Source organism: Phragmites australis, chromosome 20 (genome assembly GCF_958298935.1).
Source record: "Phragmites australis chromosome 20, lpPhrAust1.1, whole genome shotgun sequence".
NCBI lineage: Eukaryota > Viridiplantae > Streptophyta > Magnoliopsida > Poales > Poaceae > Phragmites > Phragmites australis.
In genome coordinates, this window is record NC_084940.1 from 4,677,328 (window position 1) to 4,693,765 (window position 16,438).

Below are 16,438 nucleotides of genomic sequence, written 5' to 3' on the forward strand. Positions count from 1 at the left end.
CTGGTTTTTGGATTATTAAAACATCTAGAAGTCAATCATAGTCGATACAATTGATAATCTGCATAAAACTGATTTACGCATAAACATAAACCATAGAGCTTATCCTTGGATATATCTATTATGCATCTATCAACCCTCTTGAAGTAGTATAGGGCTTGCTGAGTACCTTCCGTACTCACTCTTGCTATCATTCAGATGAAGAACTCAATGCTGACTCCGCGGAGGTGAAGCCGAAGATGAAGAATAGTCTCTGAGGTCGCGTTCGCTCCCTCGCTGCTTGTGGCTTGGGTTTTTGCTTCCGTTATGTATTCTGCTAGCCGCTAGGCCAAGTGTGTAATATTCAGTATGGTTTGTAAGTCTTTTGTACCCAGAATCTTGTTATTTACATACGAAGTTTGACTGTGATATTACAACTGTTGTATTGTGCGTATCAGCTACTTAATCCAGGGACTGATACAGGAGGCACAGGAGACCTCGGTAATGAGGGGTCTTACAGATACACTCCAAGTCGTACATGAAGGCACCAAATGCGTGAGAGAATCCAAGATATAGTTGCTTGAAGGAAAATTGGGAAGATTTGTGATGTATGACAAACGATTAAAGAACTAATGAGTTAAATGAGAATATAAACATGTATTAGTCCAATTAAAGATGTTAAAAAGCATTGGTGTCCCTCAAAAAGAAAAGAGAAGCTATATGTAGTTACTCAATAGATTTAAATTTGTTTTATCTTTGAATTTGAGTATAGGAGTGTCATACTATCAAGAGGGATAAGTTTATATTGACTGAAGATGTCTCAGTGTTCAAAGTAACCATTTAGACTCAAGATGAGAGACACAAATCACCACACGAACACCGAAAAGTTCTAAGTCTTTGTCTGTACCTGGATCTTTCGATCTGATTCGGATACTCTGGGTTGCCGGAGTCTCCGAGTTTAGCTCTGGCAGGGGTGCTCGGTTTTGGTTTTTAAGCCAACCTGGATGCTCCGGGTTGATCCGAATGTTTTGGGTTGTCGGAGTCTACGGACTTTGATCTGAGTAGGGGTGCTCAGTTAAGGTCTAAACATTTGATTTTTTTGAAATAATATTATTTGTTTGGAAAATTGCAAAAATAATAGTCAAATTTACAAAATTACAAAAATAGTTACCTGTCAACATGCGGAGTACCGATAAAGAACCTGTTGGTACTCCACATGTCGACAGCCTACATGGCAATGGGTCCGGGGGCCTGTCGCAACACTTGTAGTGTGCCCAGGGACCTATCGGCATTCCTCATTCCGACAGGTACTATGTCCCGCAGACAATATTCAAAGAAAATTTATAACTTTTTTATATGATCGCGTATGGAGATGATCTTTATATAACAACTGTAGCTATCAATGAGATCTACAACTTTATATTTGAACATTTTTTCATTTGAATCTGTTTAGATGCACAAAAGGTGGCTATAAATTCCAGATCTAGTTTTTTAGATCTAAATTTATAACCACTTTTTGAGCATCTAAACGGATTCAAATATAGAAGTGTTCAACTATAAAGTTATAGATCTCATTTAGAATTTTTATATAAAGATCATCTCCATACGAGATCATATGAAAAAGTTATGAATTTTTCTTTGAATATCGTTTGTGTGACATAGGAAATGTCGACACGTGGTATGCCGATAGGTTCTTGGACACATTGTAGGTGAGCCGACAGGCCCTCGGGCTCACTGCCACATAGGTTGTCGGTATCCGGAGTACCGACAAATCCCTTGTCGGTACTCCGCGTGCCGAGAGGTACCTATATTTGAAATTTTGTGAATTTGACTATTATTTTTACAATTTTCTAATTAAATATTATTATTTAAAAAATCTAAATATTTTACCCGGAGGTTCTAGGTTGACCCGGATGTTCCGGGTTCTGTTGTTTCATCCAGAACTTCCGAGTTGAGTTCCGACCAGGGGTTCTCGGTTACGCATTCAAGTGCCAACACGGAGGTTCCGTGTTGAACCCGAAATATCTGTGTTAGGCCAGAAAAGCTTGTAACAGCTACTTTTTGGAAGAAGGGTATAAATATTCCTTCACCTCCTCCTTTCTTTTGCTGTTGAACTACCTTGAGACAAAAGCGTTCATAGCCTTTCAATAGCTCTCCCCACTTCTCTAGTGTTTTAATTCTTGCAAGGATTTGAGAGTTGGGTGTGAGAGCAAGAGATTGAGTGCAAGTGAGCCAAATTCAAATCTTGAGCACTCGAGTTCATCATTAAGCCTTCGATTTTCGTTCGTCACTCTTGGAGCTTAGAGCTCCTAGACGGCTATGCATCACCCGAAGAGCACCCAAGCTTATAGAGTGCCTTAAAAAGTTTGTAAATGTCATCTTCGCCTCCGCAAAAGAAGAGGAACACTTGAATAAGTTCAAGCTAGATCTTCATGGTCACTTGGTAAGGAATATGGTTGAAAGAGACCCGACTCTTTGTGAGCACTCAACGGAGACGTAGTATCGTTGAATCTGAACATCGGGAAATAAATTTGTGTCTCTTTTGCTTTCTCGAGTTCATACTTGTTCTAATTAGTATTTTAGGTGATTTACCCCGATCTATGTGTTTGTCAGTTTGTGGTTGTAGGTATTTGGTTGACAAACCTTTAGAAAACCTTTGGTACCTGTAATAACGTTTAGAATCAACTAAACTTGCTTAGTTGTTCTTAGTTTTCAATTTCGTGTTCCAGCCAGACTATCCGGGTTGAGCTTGGAACTTCCGGAACCCAAAAGTTTCGGATTGAACCCGGAATATCTGGATTTTGTTAATCCGCTGTGAAGTTTTATTTTTCAGAAAACGCCTACTCACCCCCTCTAGGCGACACCTAGTACATTCACTCTTTGAAGCAAGGTGCAAGGTGCAAAAGCAAACTTGATCAGATAGCATCTATAAGTTTAAAGAAAAATGGGATGAATGTTATATGATAAGTGTTTTCATATTGGGAATGAGAAGTGCACAATTAAGTGAGAGTATGAGCATTGACCTGAAAAATTATTTGAAATCGGATCTTGATATCATTCGATTTCTCAAGTATTTTGAAAGAGCAGTGCATGGGAAAAGAAATAAGAATCTTGATTCATAATTCGATTCAAGGAAAAACAACCTAGAATCAAAATGAGGACACCTTTGCTAGTGCAAGCAAGCAAGTTGTACACATCCATTATATTTGAAGCTTTCCAAACTCGTTATGAAAGATCCATGTCAGCAGTGTACACAAGAGTATTGGTCGGAAGCAATGAATATGCCATTGCAATTGGAAGTCTCGATGGAGATGGAGATTTAATCTTAGAGGAGGAATACAATGTTATTGGTAATCTTTTGGAGCAAATAGTTGTATGCAGCTGCAAAAAAATTCAATAGGATTGGAATATTATGTGGTCATGCTATAAAAATCCTTGATTTGATGAACGTTAAGTCACTACCAACAAGTTATATATTGAAGCGGGGAACATGAGAAGCACGGTGTGGAACAATACAGACCACCATGGAAGGAACATAATTAAAAATTCAAAGTTGGATGCTATGCTTCGCTACAAATTTCTCTCACATAAATTCCTTAGTTTGGCACATGAAGTAGCTAGCCCCCCTAAATGCTGCTTGTTAGTGGACAACACACTCAACCTCCTTGCTAAGCAAGTGAAGACCAAATGAATGCATGTAGAAGTAATCATGGGGATCGATGTAGAGTTCAAGTTCATCCACAAAATGACTTGTTGAGTGATGCCCGTCTAAAGAAAAAGAAGTTTCGCATAAAAAGTTCAAAACAAAAAAGAAGTTGGCATGACCAGATCACAAGGTGATGAAAAAAGGTCCAAGTAAAACAATTTCAGATGGGAAAAAACAACGGTACGCTGTTAAAGAACAATCACAATTTTATTACTAACAATCCACGGTTGACTGGATATTTCTCTAATCTTTTGATTTTCTTTTTTTTTTTTGTTAGCAACAAGACGATGCAAATGATAGTGTAGAAGAACAAGTGGTAAAGGATAATGCTTCTAGAAATAAAGAGAAAAAGTATGTAGGGTATGGAACCATCAATAGCTTTACTCAACTATTGATAGTACAATTTTTAGATTCTAAATAAATAGATCTTATTATCATAATGTTACTAAGAGGTCGAATTGTGCTTTTAACTATGAAGGGATCAATTACCGACAAGCTTTATACCGAATATTTGTTTTATAATGAAGAGTGCATTTTGAAGCACTATTGTTGTTTTAGATAATGCTATGCTCTGATCCTACTGTACCCTTATATTTTTTTTATGGTTTGACTTGAAAACACATTTCAGCAAAGCCCCATATCATTACATGAATTGTGGTACTTTTGTTGCTGCTGTAATTTGGAGATTTTTTAGATATTTTACTTTTGTTACAACAATTTGAAGTATTTTGGGGATTCTCACCTGGCGCTAGATTTTCATCCATGCAATTTTGTTGATGCATGTTATATTTTCAGTCCTGCAAACTTGATGTAGCAAAGTGAAGGCAGGAGGTATCAACATTCATTGTAGCCAAATAGAAGCCCTTGGATGAGCTGAAAGGTGGATGAAAGAGCTAAAGTCAAGGTGTGACATTACTGAGTAAAGTCAGAGGATTCTGATCCATCAATGACGCTGGCTAGTGTATTTTGTAGGGCTCGCCAGCAAGGACCCTGGCTAGTGATTTTTTATTTTTTATTTCTTAAATTGAAAAATTATAAAAAATAGATGTTTATTTTGAAAAATAGACTTATGTTAAAAGGACGATAAGTGACTCTCACCTGTCACCTTTTCAGTAGGCGACCGATTAAAAAATAAAAATGCAATATTCTAATACTTTTAAAATTCAAAATACTATTAAAATAGTTATGAAAAAATCTAAAAAATGTATAGCGTAGATGATGCTATAATCTAGCTCTCCAAAAAAATTCAACTAAAACAAATACTTCTACAATGATAAAAAAATATAAATATTATTGTACAACAGATCATATTTTCGTGTAAATTTTTTTGGAGAGTTAGATTATAGTATACTATACATCATAAATTTTTTTATGAATTTATCATGACAATTTCGACAGTGTTTTAAATTTTAAGAGTGATAGAACGTAATATTTTTATTTTTAAACTTATCATCAGTAAATGGACTTCTATTTTTACAATTTTTATTTAAAAATAATAAAAAAATAACAATAAAGTAGTTACTTCCAAAAAAAATAGCCACGTACAGCGAAGAACGATAAGGTGTTGGAGAATAAAAATCGTCATTTTCCGATTTGATTACTGGTACTCTCTGTTTCCTCTGGTCTTCCACTCATCCCTGGATCTCCAACTCCTAGGCCGAGCTGGAGAATTCCGATCCCAAGAACCCCACCACGCGCCCGCACCGATCCCAATAACTTGTTCCTCCCACCCTCCGATGCGGTCCCTTTGACGCCAGTTGCGGCGGCAGGCGGCATGGATTCCGGCGCCAACAGCGTCGGCGGGTCGGTGGACGAGTCGCCGGAGCCGGCGCCGGCGACACGGTCGGTCGAAACGGTCACGAAAGGCAGCGGGCTCCGCCGGTGGCGCCGTATCCCGAGGGAGCAACACCGCGAGGGCTCCCCTGCCAGCCCCGGTGCCGGCTCTGGCGCGGGTGAGGACTTGGCGGCGCAGCTCCACAAGCGTCGTCTCGGTCCCACCGCCGACGCGCCCAAGGGGAAGCAGGACGTGGTTGCCGAGGAGGAGAGCTCGGTCGCGTCCGTGGAGTCCAGCTTCGTGCCGCCCGAGGCGTCTCCGGCGCCGGCGCCGACTAGGTTGGACCCGAATCTCGGCCTCCTGATCGCAACCGCCGGGTTCTCTGTGGGCGCCGGCGGCGCCGACTCGGACAACAGCGACGACCGGGCCAGCAAGTCCTCCACGGCCGCGAGCGCGCCGCGCCACGACTTCTCCTTCAGTGGCTTCGGCCGGGAGCGCGACAGGGCGCGATCCCGCGCCCCCGGCGGCGCTGCTCACGGCAAGAACCTGCGCGCAGCACGCGTCCGCGGAGCCAGTGCGCGCGCTGCCGCCTCCCCTGTGGAAGCGGAGAACTCGCGCTCGAGTGTCGAGTCCAACCTCCGCGGCTCTAGCGCTACTCACGCGCGGCAATCCAGTGCGAGCATCACCAGCAACGGCGTTCACAAGGTCCTGTTCCCTGATGGCCATCACAGTGACGAAGAACCTCCAAGTGAGGAGGTGCGGTATACAACTGGAGGTTTCTACAAGCAGAATGGGAGTGTTGTAGGTAGATTGGTAATGGGGAACTGTGATTCCGACGCCAACAATCATATGTTGGATGAAGCGAGTGTCGGCAAGTTTGAGAATGGAGGGATCCATTCAGGCCTTGATCAATATGTTGAGTCGATTGCGTTGCTTCAGTCGGCACAAGAAGCACTTGAGAATGGTATGTTCGAGTTCCCCTCTACCAGCTTAATTTGTGAACTTGCCATAACTCCAAAAACTCGTTCTATTAGAGACGACCATGTCATATTGTAATTCTGCTCTCTGTGGAATTTCTCATAATGTTCAATACATAAAATTGATGTTGTTTATTGGCTTGCCTAGTTTGTCTATGGATATGCTTAGTGAAAGATCTAATTATCCTACTTTTTTTGCGGGGGGATCTAATTATCCTAATTGTTCATTATAGGGACATGAAGTCCACTTTTCGGTTTGCTAGGTTAAAGGGTGATGTTCTGAACGTCCAGATTACTATGAACTGCATTTGTTTCAGCAATTGCATTTTGAGATTTCATTATTTCAGTTTAGTAATGCAACCTACTCTATTTGCTGGAATGAAACAAGCAATTGTTGTACTAGAGCGATCATTGATTGAAGGAACAACAGATAAACATGGTGCTTATAGATAGTAATTTTTTAACAAATTTATTTGACGCCCCTCTCATGCTTCTTTCATAGAAAGTGGTGGTTAATTCGATAACACATCATTTTTAAATGAGTTTGTTCCAAGAGAAGAGTTTGACATATTAGGTATAGGGCGCAACTCACACTATGTGAGGACATCCTACTAATTTTATTATTTTTGCTGTAAGGTGAGGACATCACGGTGACAACATGCTGGTTTTTAAAAAATACAGTAGCTTTGACTTGTTGCCATTGACATATCACAGCCCAGCAAGCAGTTACTTCGTGAAATGATCAACCTCTTAATTCAAAGGCTATGGTAATTAACTACCGCAATTGCTGAAACGCCCAATTTGTGAGACCCCTCCTGAAATTTGTGTGCTATGGCATGCTGTGTTTAATTTTTTTCTACTGGGAACGAATAATTGACCTGCTTCATCCCCTAGTTCTAAGAAGTAGAAAACTTGTTGTATTCTTTTTTTTTTTTTGAAAGAGAGAACTCTGCTACCATTTTTCTATGTTCTTTCAGAAGCCATTTAATTTATAACAGAGCAAGTAACAACACATGCTTATCATCCCTGTTCTGAGAAATCTAATTTTCTACTATAATTTTTTTGTGTGCTAGTTGCCAGCACTGTTAATAACACATCATTATATTTTATATCTGTTGAAATCTTCTTTTGTTTTTCCTACAAAACTTAGTTTTCTTCTTTTGCGCCAGTCAAATTGTTTTTCCAATAACTATTTTCTGCTATATATTTTTCAGAGATCCAAAAGTTTGTGGAGATCAGGAAAGAATCCGACGAAAATTCCACAACTCACCACAGTGAAACAGAATGGAGTAGCTCACCCCGTCCAGATGAACCTGTAGAAGAACCAAGTGAACGGTTGAAGTTTCTTGAGTCAAAGCTGGAAGAAGCAACCTTGCTTATCAACGAGAAGGATTCAAGAATACTTGAACTCGATGCACTCAACCCGACACAACCACGAGAAACTGTGGCATGTAATAACAATGTGCTGTCACTGCAGTCTGATATCGAGCAACTGTTCTTGGAGAAGATGGAAGCTGAGATTCAGTGCTTTATCCTGACAAGAGCTTCGCAAGCTTCGGAACCCCTGACCAAGGATAAAGTCACTCTTTATGTTGCGCAGAAATCTCAGGCCAGTGATCACAAACACATAGAAACTAAGCTGGGGAATGCTGAGAACAGGGCTATGATGCTAGAGGAGATGGTGGATAAACTTGAGGCGCAATGCAAAGAGCTCTCTGAGACTTCAGAAGTCCTGAAGCTGCAGGCCAGAGCAAATAGAGCTTCCTTGTTCTGTTCCATCCAGCTAGTGCTGCTATGCATCGCCATGGGGACCCTCCTCGTGCGCTTCATGCCCTCTTCTCCCGAGCTTGTACCTACTTGAGGTTAGAAAATTCTCTGCCGACCAGCCTTTGTGTAGACATTCTTGAAAGATTGTTTGCTGTAATTTATTGGGCATTGATCGCCTTACAAATTTTCATTTTTGTAACATCAACTCGATTTTGCTAGTAATCACTTCACTACTTTACTGTACTTATTCTCTGGATTCTGGAAATGCCACTTGTGCAGTTTTTCCATGGAATAATATTCACATAGGAATCCCAACACCCAAGTGGTTCATGCTGACATCTGCTGTGCTGTTTTATGTGTTGTCTGCAAGTCATGAACTGGGCACAATATAACCGGTCTATACCATGCGTATTGAAAATAACTGAAGACACAAACACAGAGGAAAGACCAGATTCATGTGGCAATAAACCAGCGCACTTGCAATACATGTCCAAATTAAACATCACATAGACATTCTTGAAAATGTATTTTCTGTGATTTATTAGGCATCGATCGCTTTACAGAATTTCGTTTTTGTAACATCAACTCCAGTTTGCTAGTAATCACCCTCGGATTCTGGAAATGCTACTTCTGCTGTTTTCCCATGGCCAATGGCAATTGAATCTCAACATCCTTGTGGTTCTTGCTGACTTCTGCTCTCCTCATGTATGTGTTGATCGCAAGTCATGAACTCAATATAACTGGTTTATGCGACACAAGCTGAAAAATAAATAAAGACAGACACAGGAGAATACCAGATGCATGCGGCAATATACACACGCAGTTGCACTACTTGTCCAAATTAATCAATCTTTCACCATCGGATACATCACCGTCGCAGAACTTAACGGACTGAGTAGATTACAACGAGCTCAAGAACGAGCAGCTGGCCCCATTAGCTGATCAGAAGAAGCTGGGGTCGTATCCGTTGCTGGAGGTGGCGAGGATGTAGTAGGCGACGATGTGGCCAAGCGACCCCCATGCGAGGACGTCGACGAGGTTGAAGCCGACGGGGTCGTTGGACTTGAGCAGCCCCGCGTACTCCTTGGCGCGCTCGTCGCCGGCCTCGAAGTGCGTCTTGCCGTTCTGCTCGGGCACCTGCTTGGCCACGTTCTCCCGCTGGAAGTTGAAGAAGACGAAGCGGCCCAGGAAGAGCGACACCCCCGTGCTGAGGCTGATCACCAGCGACGGGCTCAGTGCCGCCTGCGCCGCCACGGGTCGCCTCGCCGGCGTGGAGCGGAAGGACGGGCGCGCCTGCCGCGGGGACGGCGCCAGGCGGAGACCCGCCACGGATGGTGGCGACAGCACGGCGGCGGTCGAGGTGGCCATGGCGCTCGTACTGGGGCTCGGTGCTGGTGTTTCTTGATCTTGCGAAGGTAGCTAGTTACGTGCTTGATTAGTTAATGGAATTGAGTATATAGTGGGGTGCTGACTTGGCAGATATGGCGGGGGCGCGGGAATGCGAGGTTAGTGGTGGAGAGGCGGAGGATTTCGTGGTGTGCCCATGGCGTGCGGCCATTGGAGGGAGCTGGATAAGGTATCCAAGCCATACTTTTTCTGCCTCTGGAGAGTTACTTGGCTGGTCAGGGAGTAACGGTGAATGCAGTGGCTGTGCAGCATTGCATTCAGGGGGTTTGAAGCTTGAAAGTTGAAACAGATGTTTTTTTGCATGATGAATTGAACTTGATTGAGCTTGTTCTGGTTAAGCAGAAAATTCAGAAAACAATTGATCTTTTTAAGATGAATTCAGCTTGATTGATCTTATTCAGATTAGCCAGAAGTTTCATTGATCAGTACCACAAGTCCACACGCTAGTTTGAGGTATTCAGGATCCATTTCGATATGTACTGTTCTTCTGAGATCAGCTGAAAGAACCCAATGAAAAATAATAATACAGTCATTTGTTTGAGAGAAGCTCTGCACTCCAAAGTGAGAGCTTAAGCACAACGCCAGTAAAACCACGGTGATGGCCTTGTGACAACGGCATGTGTCCTTTACATTTCTAGAAATTTTAGCATCTGCAAGAGGTAAAAATTAGATTTTTCCCGGTTAGCAATTGACCACCCTTTTCAGAATCCAGATAGACTGCAAAACCATTCATGCAGCAACAAGTGGCCCAGAAACACAGTTGGTTACACAGTGACCGGCTCTCCAGCCACAACGGCAAGCCGGGTCTCACCAAGACACCAGCACGGACAAGGCGGCGACGCTGGCCGCGAGGGCCGCAGCAGCAGCAGCGGGGACGGCGGTGGCCGCCCCGCTGGCGGCCTGCTCCCCGGGCTTGACCTGCGGGGTGTCCTCAGGGCAGGCGAGGCCCTTGTCGCCCTCGTGGCAGGTGTTGGCGAAGAGCCCCGGCGGGTACTTGCCGTAGAGGTTGATGTAGCTGAACATGGTGGCGGCGCAGTTGGTGGAGACGTCGTTGATGTAGGTGGAGTACGGGCACGCGAAGTCCTTGAGCGCGCCGCAGCACAGAGACGGCTGGTACAGGGGGCCCTTGCACCGGCTCGTGATCACCGTGTAGTTCGCGCCCTCGAAGCTCACCGGGCAATCTGCGAGACGCATTTGCAGAAAACAAATCAGATGGCACAGAGCAAGAACAGAGCAAGACATCCAGTGCAGGCTCTCACCTTTCTTGGTCTGCAGCAAGCTCCGGCCGGTGGTGTCGTGCTCGTGCTCGAGCAGCGCGTCATCTGCATCCACGGCGAAACGGCCATCAGATCAACCAAGAACCCAAAACCAGATCAACGCCGTGACGGGATGTGACCGACTTGAGATGAACCCGGCGGCCGCGAATCCGACGACGACGGCGAGCACGGCCGCGTGCAGCGCGACGCCTCTGTGGAGGCCCATTTTCTGGCCACGTCTCCTCCCTGGTCGGATCGATCCTTCTCCTCCGACGCCCGTGGAAGAGAAAGGAAGGGAGAGGGAAGCAGAGGAAGCAGTGGCGGTGTGCGTGGGAGGACGCGAGGACGTGGTTAACCGGCACGCAGAAACGCGCGGGAGGCAGAGAGGCGAAGCGAGGGAGAACCGGAGGCGCGCAGAGGTTGGCGCCGGCGCGCGCGGGCCGAGTCTAATGGGACGGGGAGCGTTCAAAAATAGCTGATGCTTTGTACGGTTAAAAACTGTCAACCAAACATGGCACAATTCGATGTGTTCCTGTCTGAAGATGTTCGTGAAGATTTTGCCATTCACAGTGAAAGTTAGCACAACAAAAGCTTTGCCATTCAGCCCATTCTTGCAGCCTATGGAGATCCCAGAAGTCACAGAATTACAGCAAACAAAAGGATACTAGGGCTAGCAGCTACAAAAAACTGGTCTATTTACATGTGCACATGCAGCGCGTCAAGCCAGCGACAGGGCGGCGTCACCTTTCACACACAGGGCCGAGAAGAACTCGAGTCAAAAATGGCACCGGCAGTTTCACTGCTTCATGTTCATCAGTTCATCCAGACAGCTTACGGCGCAACGACGATCTTATTCCTATGAACAGCACAATCTCCTCTGTGCAGGTAATCAGAATGGTGTGTTAGCTCAGTTCCACCAGATATAACGTCAGGTAAGTTGCCATTGACAAGCCTACATAAAAATATTCATGAGGGACTTACCCTAACACTAGACGACTGGTGCTGCAGAGCTTCCACAGTCTCCACCATTTCCATCTGATTCACCACGGCCGCCTGCAACGCCTGATGGGACACGAAGCAGGAGTTAGAACTGTAACTGCAAGTATGTCTATTGAGAGAAACGTCAGCTATGGTATGTGGTCCGATGAGTTTAATAAATCTATCTGCAACACAAGGTGACCATAAAGCAAGTACAAGTGACAAGCACAGGACTCGATCAGGGGACCAAGCTGAGAAGGTACTATTACAGGAAGCAAGAACATAAAAGTCATCTATGAATTCAGGTGCCTCAGAATAATGGCGAAAGCCAAAAACGTCTGTTCCTCTGAAGCATATAAACATTAAAATGTGCTGCAAGGCCTCAGAAGTCAGAATCATGCATGATATAAACTGTGCCATCAAAAACATAATTGCATGTCAATATTGTTTCAACTTTAGACAAGTAAAAATTGTCCATAATGGCAACTTTAGACAACTTAAGACATCATTGCTGAAAATAAGGGTGATCACAAAGAAACATATCAGCTTTCGACAAAAGCAAAACCTTTGGGAATTGTTGTGACAGGGCAGATTTTGCCTAGGAATGAGCTTTTGACTGATCTAATATTTATGGTATGCACATCCTACAAATCTGCAGAATTTGTAGGCGAAACAACTTACTCTTTTTGTGCTCTCCAGCTCAGCTTCAAGGGATTTTATCCGTTCGAAAGACTGCAACAATATACGTTCTTTCTCCTTTGGCATATCTGGAGGTTTGCCCATGAGATGATTGTACAGAGACTCGAGCTTTTCAAGACGCTGTAAACAAGCACTCATGTTCTCTTTTACAGTTTGAGGCTCTGTTTGCTCGGCTGCTGCATAAGGATGGACATTTTCTAGCATTCTTTCTTGTCTACAAACAAAAAGGTGGAAGAAGGATGATATCTTGATCAAGACTGTGGCCAGGCCTCTAACAAGATCTTCCAAATTCCTTCCAGCAGATGTATCATGAAAACTAAGAGAAATGTTCCCTGAAATTAATTACACAAGGAACAATAGTTTCCAAACAAAGTTAAAATCAGCAGCTCCAATCAGTGACTAAAATTATGGTAAAGACAGCATGTAGGCAGAAATGACAAATTCAGACAAGAATGGTTCACTGAGAAACATTTTCTTTTAACAAAATGGACAGTTTTTACTTGTCTAAAGTTGAAACAATATTGACATGCAATTATGTTTTTGATGGCACGGTTCATATCATAAAGTAGAAAAGAAGAGATACCTAAGTTATGTAGCCATCCAAAGGTGGAAAAATGTTCCTGACAGGTCGATTGAATGGGCACCCTCTCCAATTGTTGGGAGCCCTGAGGAGATCCAGGAGTCGTATCTTGGAGATGCCTACTGTCAGAACTACAAAATGTTGAAGAATCTGACCCCTTAACCTAAGAAAAGTATTAGATACCAAAATCAGCTCACAGAAGGTACCGTGGGTACAAGATATTACAGCAATTGGAAAAAATAGATTCAGCATTTTATTCAATAAGGAAAATAATGACCAACAAATTAGAACAACTCATACTTCTTCACGAACTGGGGTAAGCAAACTGTAGTCTGTACTCATCTGAACAACTGATAAACCAACATCATCAACATCTGATTCAGATTCAGCATTTGATACGTCACTGAGCATGCCCTGCTACCAAAAGAAAGAATAAAATCAATGTCATCATAAACTGAAACGGCAGTCAGCTATTTAAAGGTTAGAATTGTTTAGGAAAACGGAATTTCAGAACCTTGCCTTCAGATTTTCTGCCCTTAGGGAAGAGCCACTTCTTTCTTCCCCATCAGAAACTTGCTTGATTTCTCTAGTACTACCGCCTTCCATACTGTGTATCAGCTAAAAATGAAAGTTTCATATTTGTTAGGCTGATAGAGACTATAATATTATTTCGTCCTTTAAGACAATTTGAACGTAAACATTTCTCCAGTCACAAGAAAACGTTCTCTACAAAAATGGCATTAGTTTTCTTTGGCGGACTCAATAATGTCTTGCGAAAGCATGAACCAATACAAGACATTGTCACAGAATCTTAGCATTTTGAGATACCTTCAAAATGACAGGATCATTCCATGGCCCTTTGTTAGACCCAAGGCAACCACCCTTGTCACTGCATGTGCATGAACCGCCAAGAAACTCCGGCAGTTCACTGTTAAAACACGAAATATTATCAGAACATGGTACCGAATATGCAGTTGGAAGAATTTTTAACTCAAATGTTGCTAGACACAATAAGTTGGCACCAACCTTGAGTCAATAACTTCAATAAGTCTGCTATGGTAGTTGGAACCAAGAACCTGAACAGAAGAATAACTAAATTCTTTTTTCTGTAGCATACATTGTTACGGACATGAATCATCTTAGAAGATTAGTCATGGAGCTTACATGAATCTTGGAAGAAGTTTTCGGATCAAGAAATCCCTTAACACTGTTCCAGATCAGCTTGAACCCACTGCCCGCATTCACAACATACATCTGATGTAGTGTCTGCAAATTCATCTTCACTTAAAAACATTGCTGAACCAAAACGATCAATCTAGGACTGCGCATCCATTGAAATGTTAAAGTACCTCAGGGTAGTAGTCACTGTCTATTCTCTGCATACGTTGAACAAGCTCCCTTGCAGTCTTTGAGAAATTCTTCAACCCCTGCAACAGCAGCAAGAAACCGAACCGATGACAAATCCAATGGTACCAACAACATACATATGAAAACTGAATGTTGCAGCCCGGTTATTGCACTGTTAGCATACCACACCATGGACATCCAATATGGTAGTAGTGGAATCAATGTGCCTCTTGGCTGCAAATTTGCAGGCAGGGAACCTCTCTCTGAAGGCCCTCTCGAACTCCTGCACATGGTACTTGATGTACCGGTCCACTGAGGTGATCTGCATGAGCTTGTTCGGATCAACTTTGCCGAGCCTTTCGATGTACACCGGACGACCTTCCCGATCAACGCCGTGGTAACCCTGAGGGTAGTACCGTAGCACATCATCGAGCTCGTTGAACTCAAATTCCTGGCCAGATGAATCACAGAGATCATCAAAAACAAACCAAGAAAAACAGGAACGACAATTTATGAACTAAAATGTACTCTGAAGTATCTGGTCACCTCCAAGATTGTGTCAGCTCCAAACTCTTTCCTCCATCTCAGCATCTCTGCCCACATTTGCATTGCCTTCTCGGAATCAAACTTCCTGGCCTTCAGAAACCTGCATTTATCATGACAACAAACAAGATCAACTTACTAATGGCAAATGAGGAACTAATAAAAATGAGGCTTTTTCCTTGTGGAACCTTAGCATCATGTGGTAGTCGTCGTGCTTGTCGGGGAGGAGGCCGTGCGCAGCCAGGCGGTCGCGGAACGCGGCGACTGCGCGCTCCTCCTCGGCGTCGCGGACGTCCTCGATGGAGATGGCGGCAGGGAAGCGGAAGTCAGTCACGCGCCGCCTGCCGCGCTTCTTCCGGAGCGCGTGGATGGCCTTCCGCCGCAGCGACCCAATCTTCCGCCGCCGCCGGTCGTCCTCGGAGTTGGGGTCACACAGCGATATCTCGTGGTCATCGGCATGGCTCACTGCAGAGCGGCGCGTCCGTTTCAACCAAGAAACGCAATAAAAAGTGCGACCTTTACTGACAGCCAACTGCGTTTTTTACCTGACATTGTTGCGTTTCTGCGTCAAATGTGGGTTCGTGCGCAGTATCGGAGCTCGAGATCGAATGGCGAATCTTGAACTGTATCTAGGAGAGATATGTTGGATTCTATTTAGAGGGTTTAACCTGCAAGAACTACAAGACTGGAAATCAGCCTCAAGCAGCAGATCTTGACTGAAATAAGCCGAGGGGAAAAAATTAAAATTCTTGGTTCTCTCCACAAGAAAAGAAGTCGTTGTAAAGTCTCATCCAAAGAAGCTGCAAATGACGCTACGTTTATGCATCCTAGGAACTCCCACAGAAAAAGAAACAAGAACTGATGACAGAAACAGCTCAACTCACACCCAAAAACGAAAACGAAAACAGCCGAACAACAAAAATCCTGCTAGTACTACGATTTCAATCACTTGCTAGAACTAGGACATCCGTAAAACATAATGCATCTTCTATAAGGCCAGACATTGCATCAGATTGACGAAAGATTACCTTTTGGATCCACTCCACAAGATCTTGGCAGCAACTACTCCTGTAACTACCACTAACAGAGTGATATGGTCGCTCCAGCTTGCTGCTCCTGTTCGGCGATCTGGTCTCCGGTGACTGCGAGTCTGAAAGGGCAGTAGCAGCTGATCGCAAACCAACCACTTGTTTATAGTACGTGCCTGAACTGTTACGTGGGCGGCGTACGTGTCGGTGGGGCCTCTTCCCCGTCCTCAGACCCTGTTTGACTATATGAGGAAGTGATTTTACTGTTAAAAATGATTCTTTTAATAAATTTTATGAATAAAGTGATTTTACGAGAAAATAAATCAAAGATAATCGATTTAATTTATTTTAGAAAATCACTTTTATATAATCATCCTAAGAATTAAAAAAATTATCAAAA

The 16,438-nt window shown here is 43.5% G+C and overlaps 4 protein-coding genes and 1 long non-coding RNA gene across 8 annotated transcripts; 2 read left to right on the forward strand and 3 right to left on the reverse strand.

Annotated features, from left to right (window-relative positions):
- Positions 1-5,258: 5,258 nt before the first annotated feature.
- Positions 5,259-8,443, forward strand: LOC133902076 (WPP domain-interacting protein 2-like). Its single transcript, XM_062343655.1, has 2 exons — positions 5,259-6,420; positions 7,648-8,443. Exons 1-2 carry the CDS (start codon positions 5,457-5,459, stop codon positions 8,292-8,294), a joined length of 1,611 nt encoding a protein of 536 aa, XP_062199639.1. The 5' UTR covers positions 5,259-5,456; the 3' UTR covers positions 8,295-8,443.
- Positions 8,444-8,991: 548 nt separating this feature from the next.
- LOC133902079 (photosystem I reaction center subunit V, chloroplastic) lies at positions 8,992-9,568 on the reverse strand. The gene has a single exon (XM_062343657.1). It carries the CDS (start codon positions 9,566-9,568, stop codon positions 9,143-9,145), a length of 426 nt encoding a protein of 141 aa, XP_062199641.1. The 3' UTR covers positions 8,992-9,142.
- Positions 9,569-10,305: 737 nt separating this feature from the next.
- On the reverse strand, positions 10,306-11,140 carry LOC133902078 (GPI-anchored protein LLG1-like). Its single transcript, XM_062343656.1, has 3 exons — positions 11,008-11,140; positions 10,867-10,929; positions 10,306-10,788 (listed from the first exon to the last, which is right to left on the reverse strand). The coding sequence occupies exons 1-3, from the start codon at positions 11,087-11,089 to the stop codon at positions 10,415-10,417; spliced, it is 519 nt and encodes a 172-aa protein (XP_062199640.1). The 5' UTR covers positions 11,090-11,140; the 3' UTR covers positions 10,306-10,414.
- Positions 11,141-11,602: 462 nt separating this feature from the next.
- Positions 11,603-16,166, reverse strand: LOC133902075 (phosphatidylinositol/phosphatidylcholine transfer protein SFH8-like). 3 transcript variants are annotated; one of them, XM_062343652.1, is made up of 15 exons: positions 16,039-16,166; positions 15,556-15,678; positions 15,199-15,475; positions 15,014-15,113; positions 14,652-14,918; positions 14,470-14,547; positions 14,285-14,386; positions 14,147-14,196; positions 13,949-14,048; positions 13,640-13,738; positions 13,421-13,534; positions 13,124-13,283; positions 12,523-12,872; positions 11,845-11,925; positions 11,603-11,740 (listed from the first exon to the last, which is right to left on the reverse strand). In XM_062343652.1, exons 2-15 carry the CDS (start codon positions 15,560-15,562, stop codon positions 11,720-11,722), a joined length of 1,806 nt encoding a protein of 601 aa, XP_062199636.1. In that variant the 5' UTR covers positions 15,563-15,678; positions 16,039-16,166; the 3' UTR covers positions 11,603-11,719. The 3 variants fall into 3 exon arrangements, with proteins under 3 accessions (XP_062199636.1, XP_062199635.1, XP_062199637.1); XM_062343651.1 differs by having other exon boundaries at positions 15,556-15,687; XM_062343653.1 differs by lacking the exon at positions 12,523-12,872 and having other exon boundaries at positions 11,700-11,740; positions 15,556-15,687.
- LOC133902080 (uncharacterized) lies at positions 11,659-12,659 on the forward strand. Of its 2 annotated transcripts, none has more exons than XR_009906825.1 (3): positions 11,659-11,795; positions 11,872-12,100; positions 12,541-12,659. It is a non-coding gene; the product is annotated as an uncharacterized LOC133902080 (long non-coding RNA). The 2 variants fall into 2 exon arrangements; XR_009906824.1 differs by having other exon boundaries at positions 11,872-12,146; positions 12,541-12,574.
- Positions 16,167-16,438: the final 272 nt, after the last annotated feature.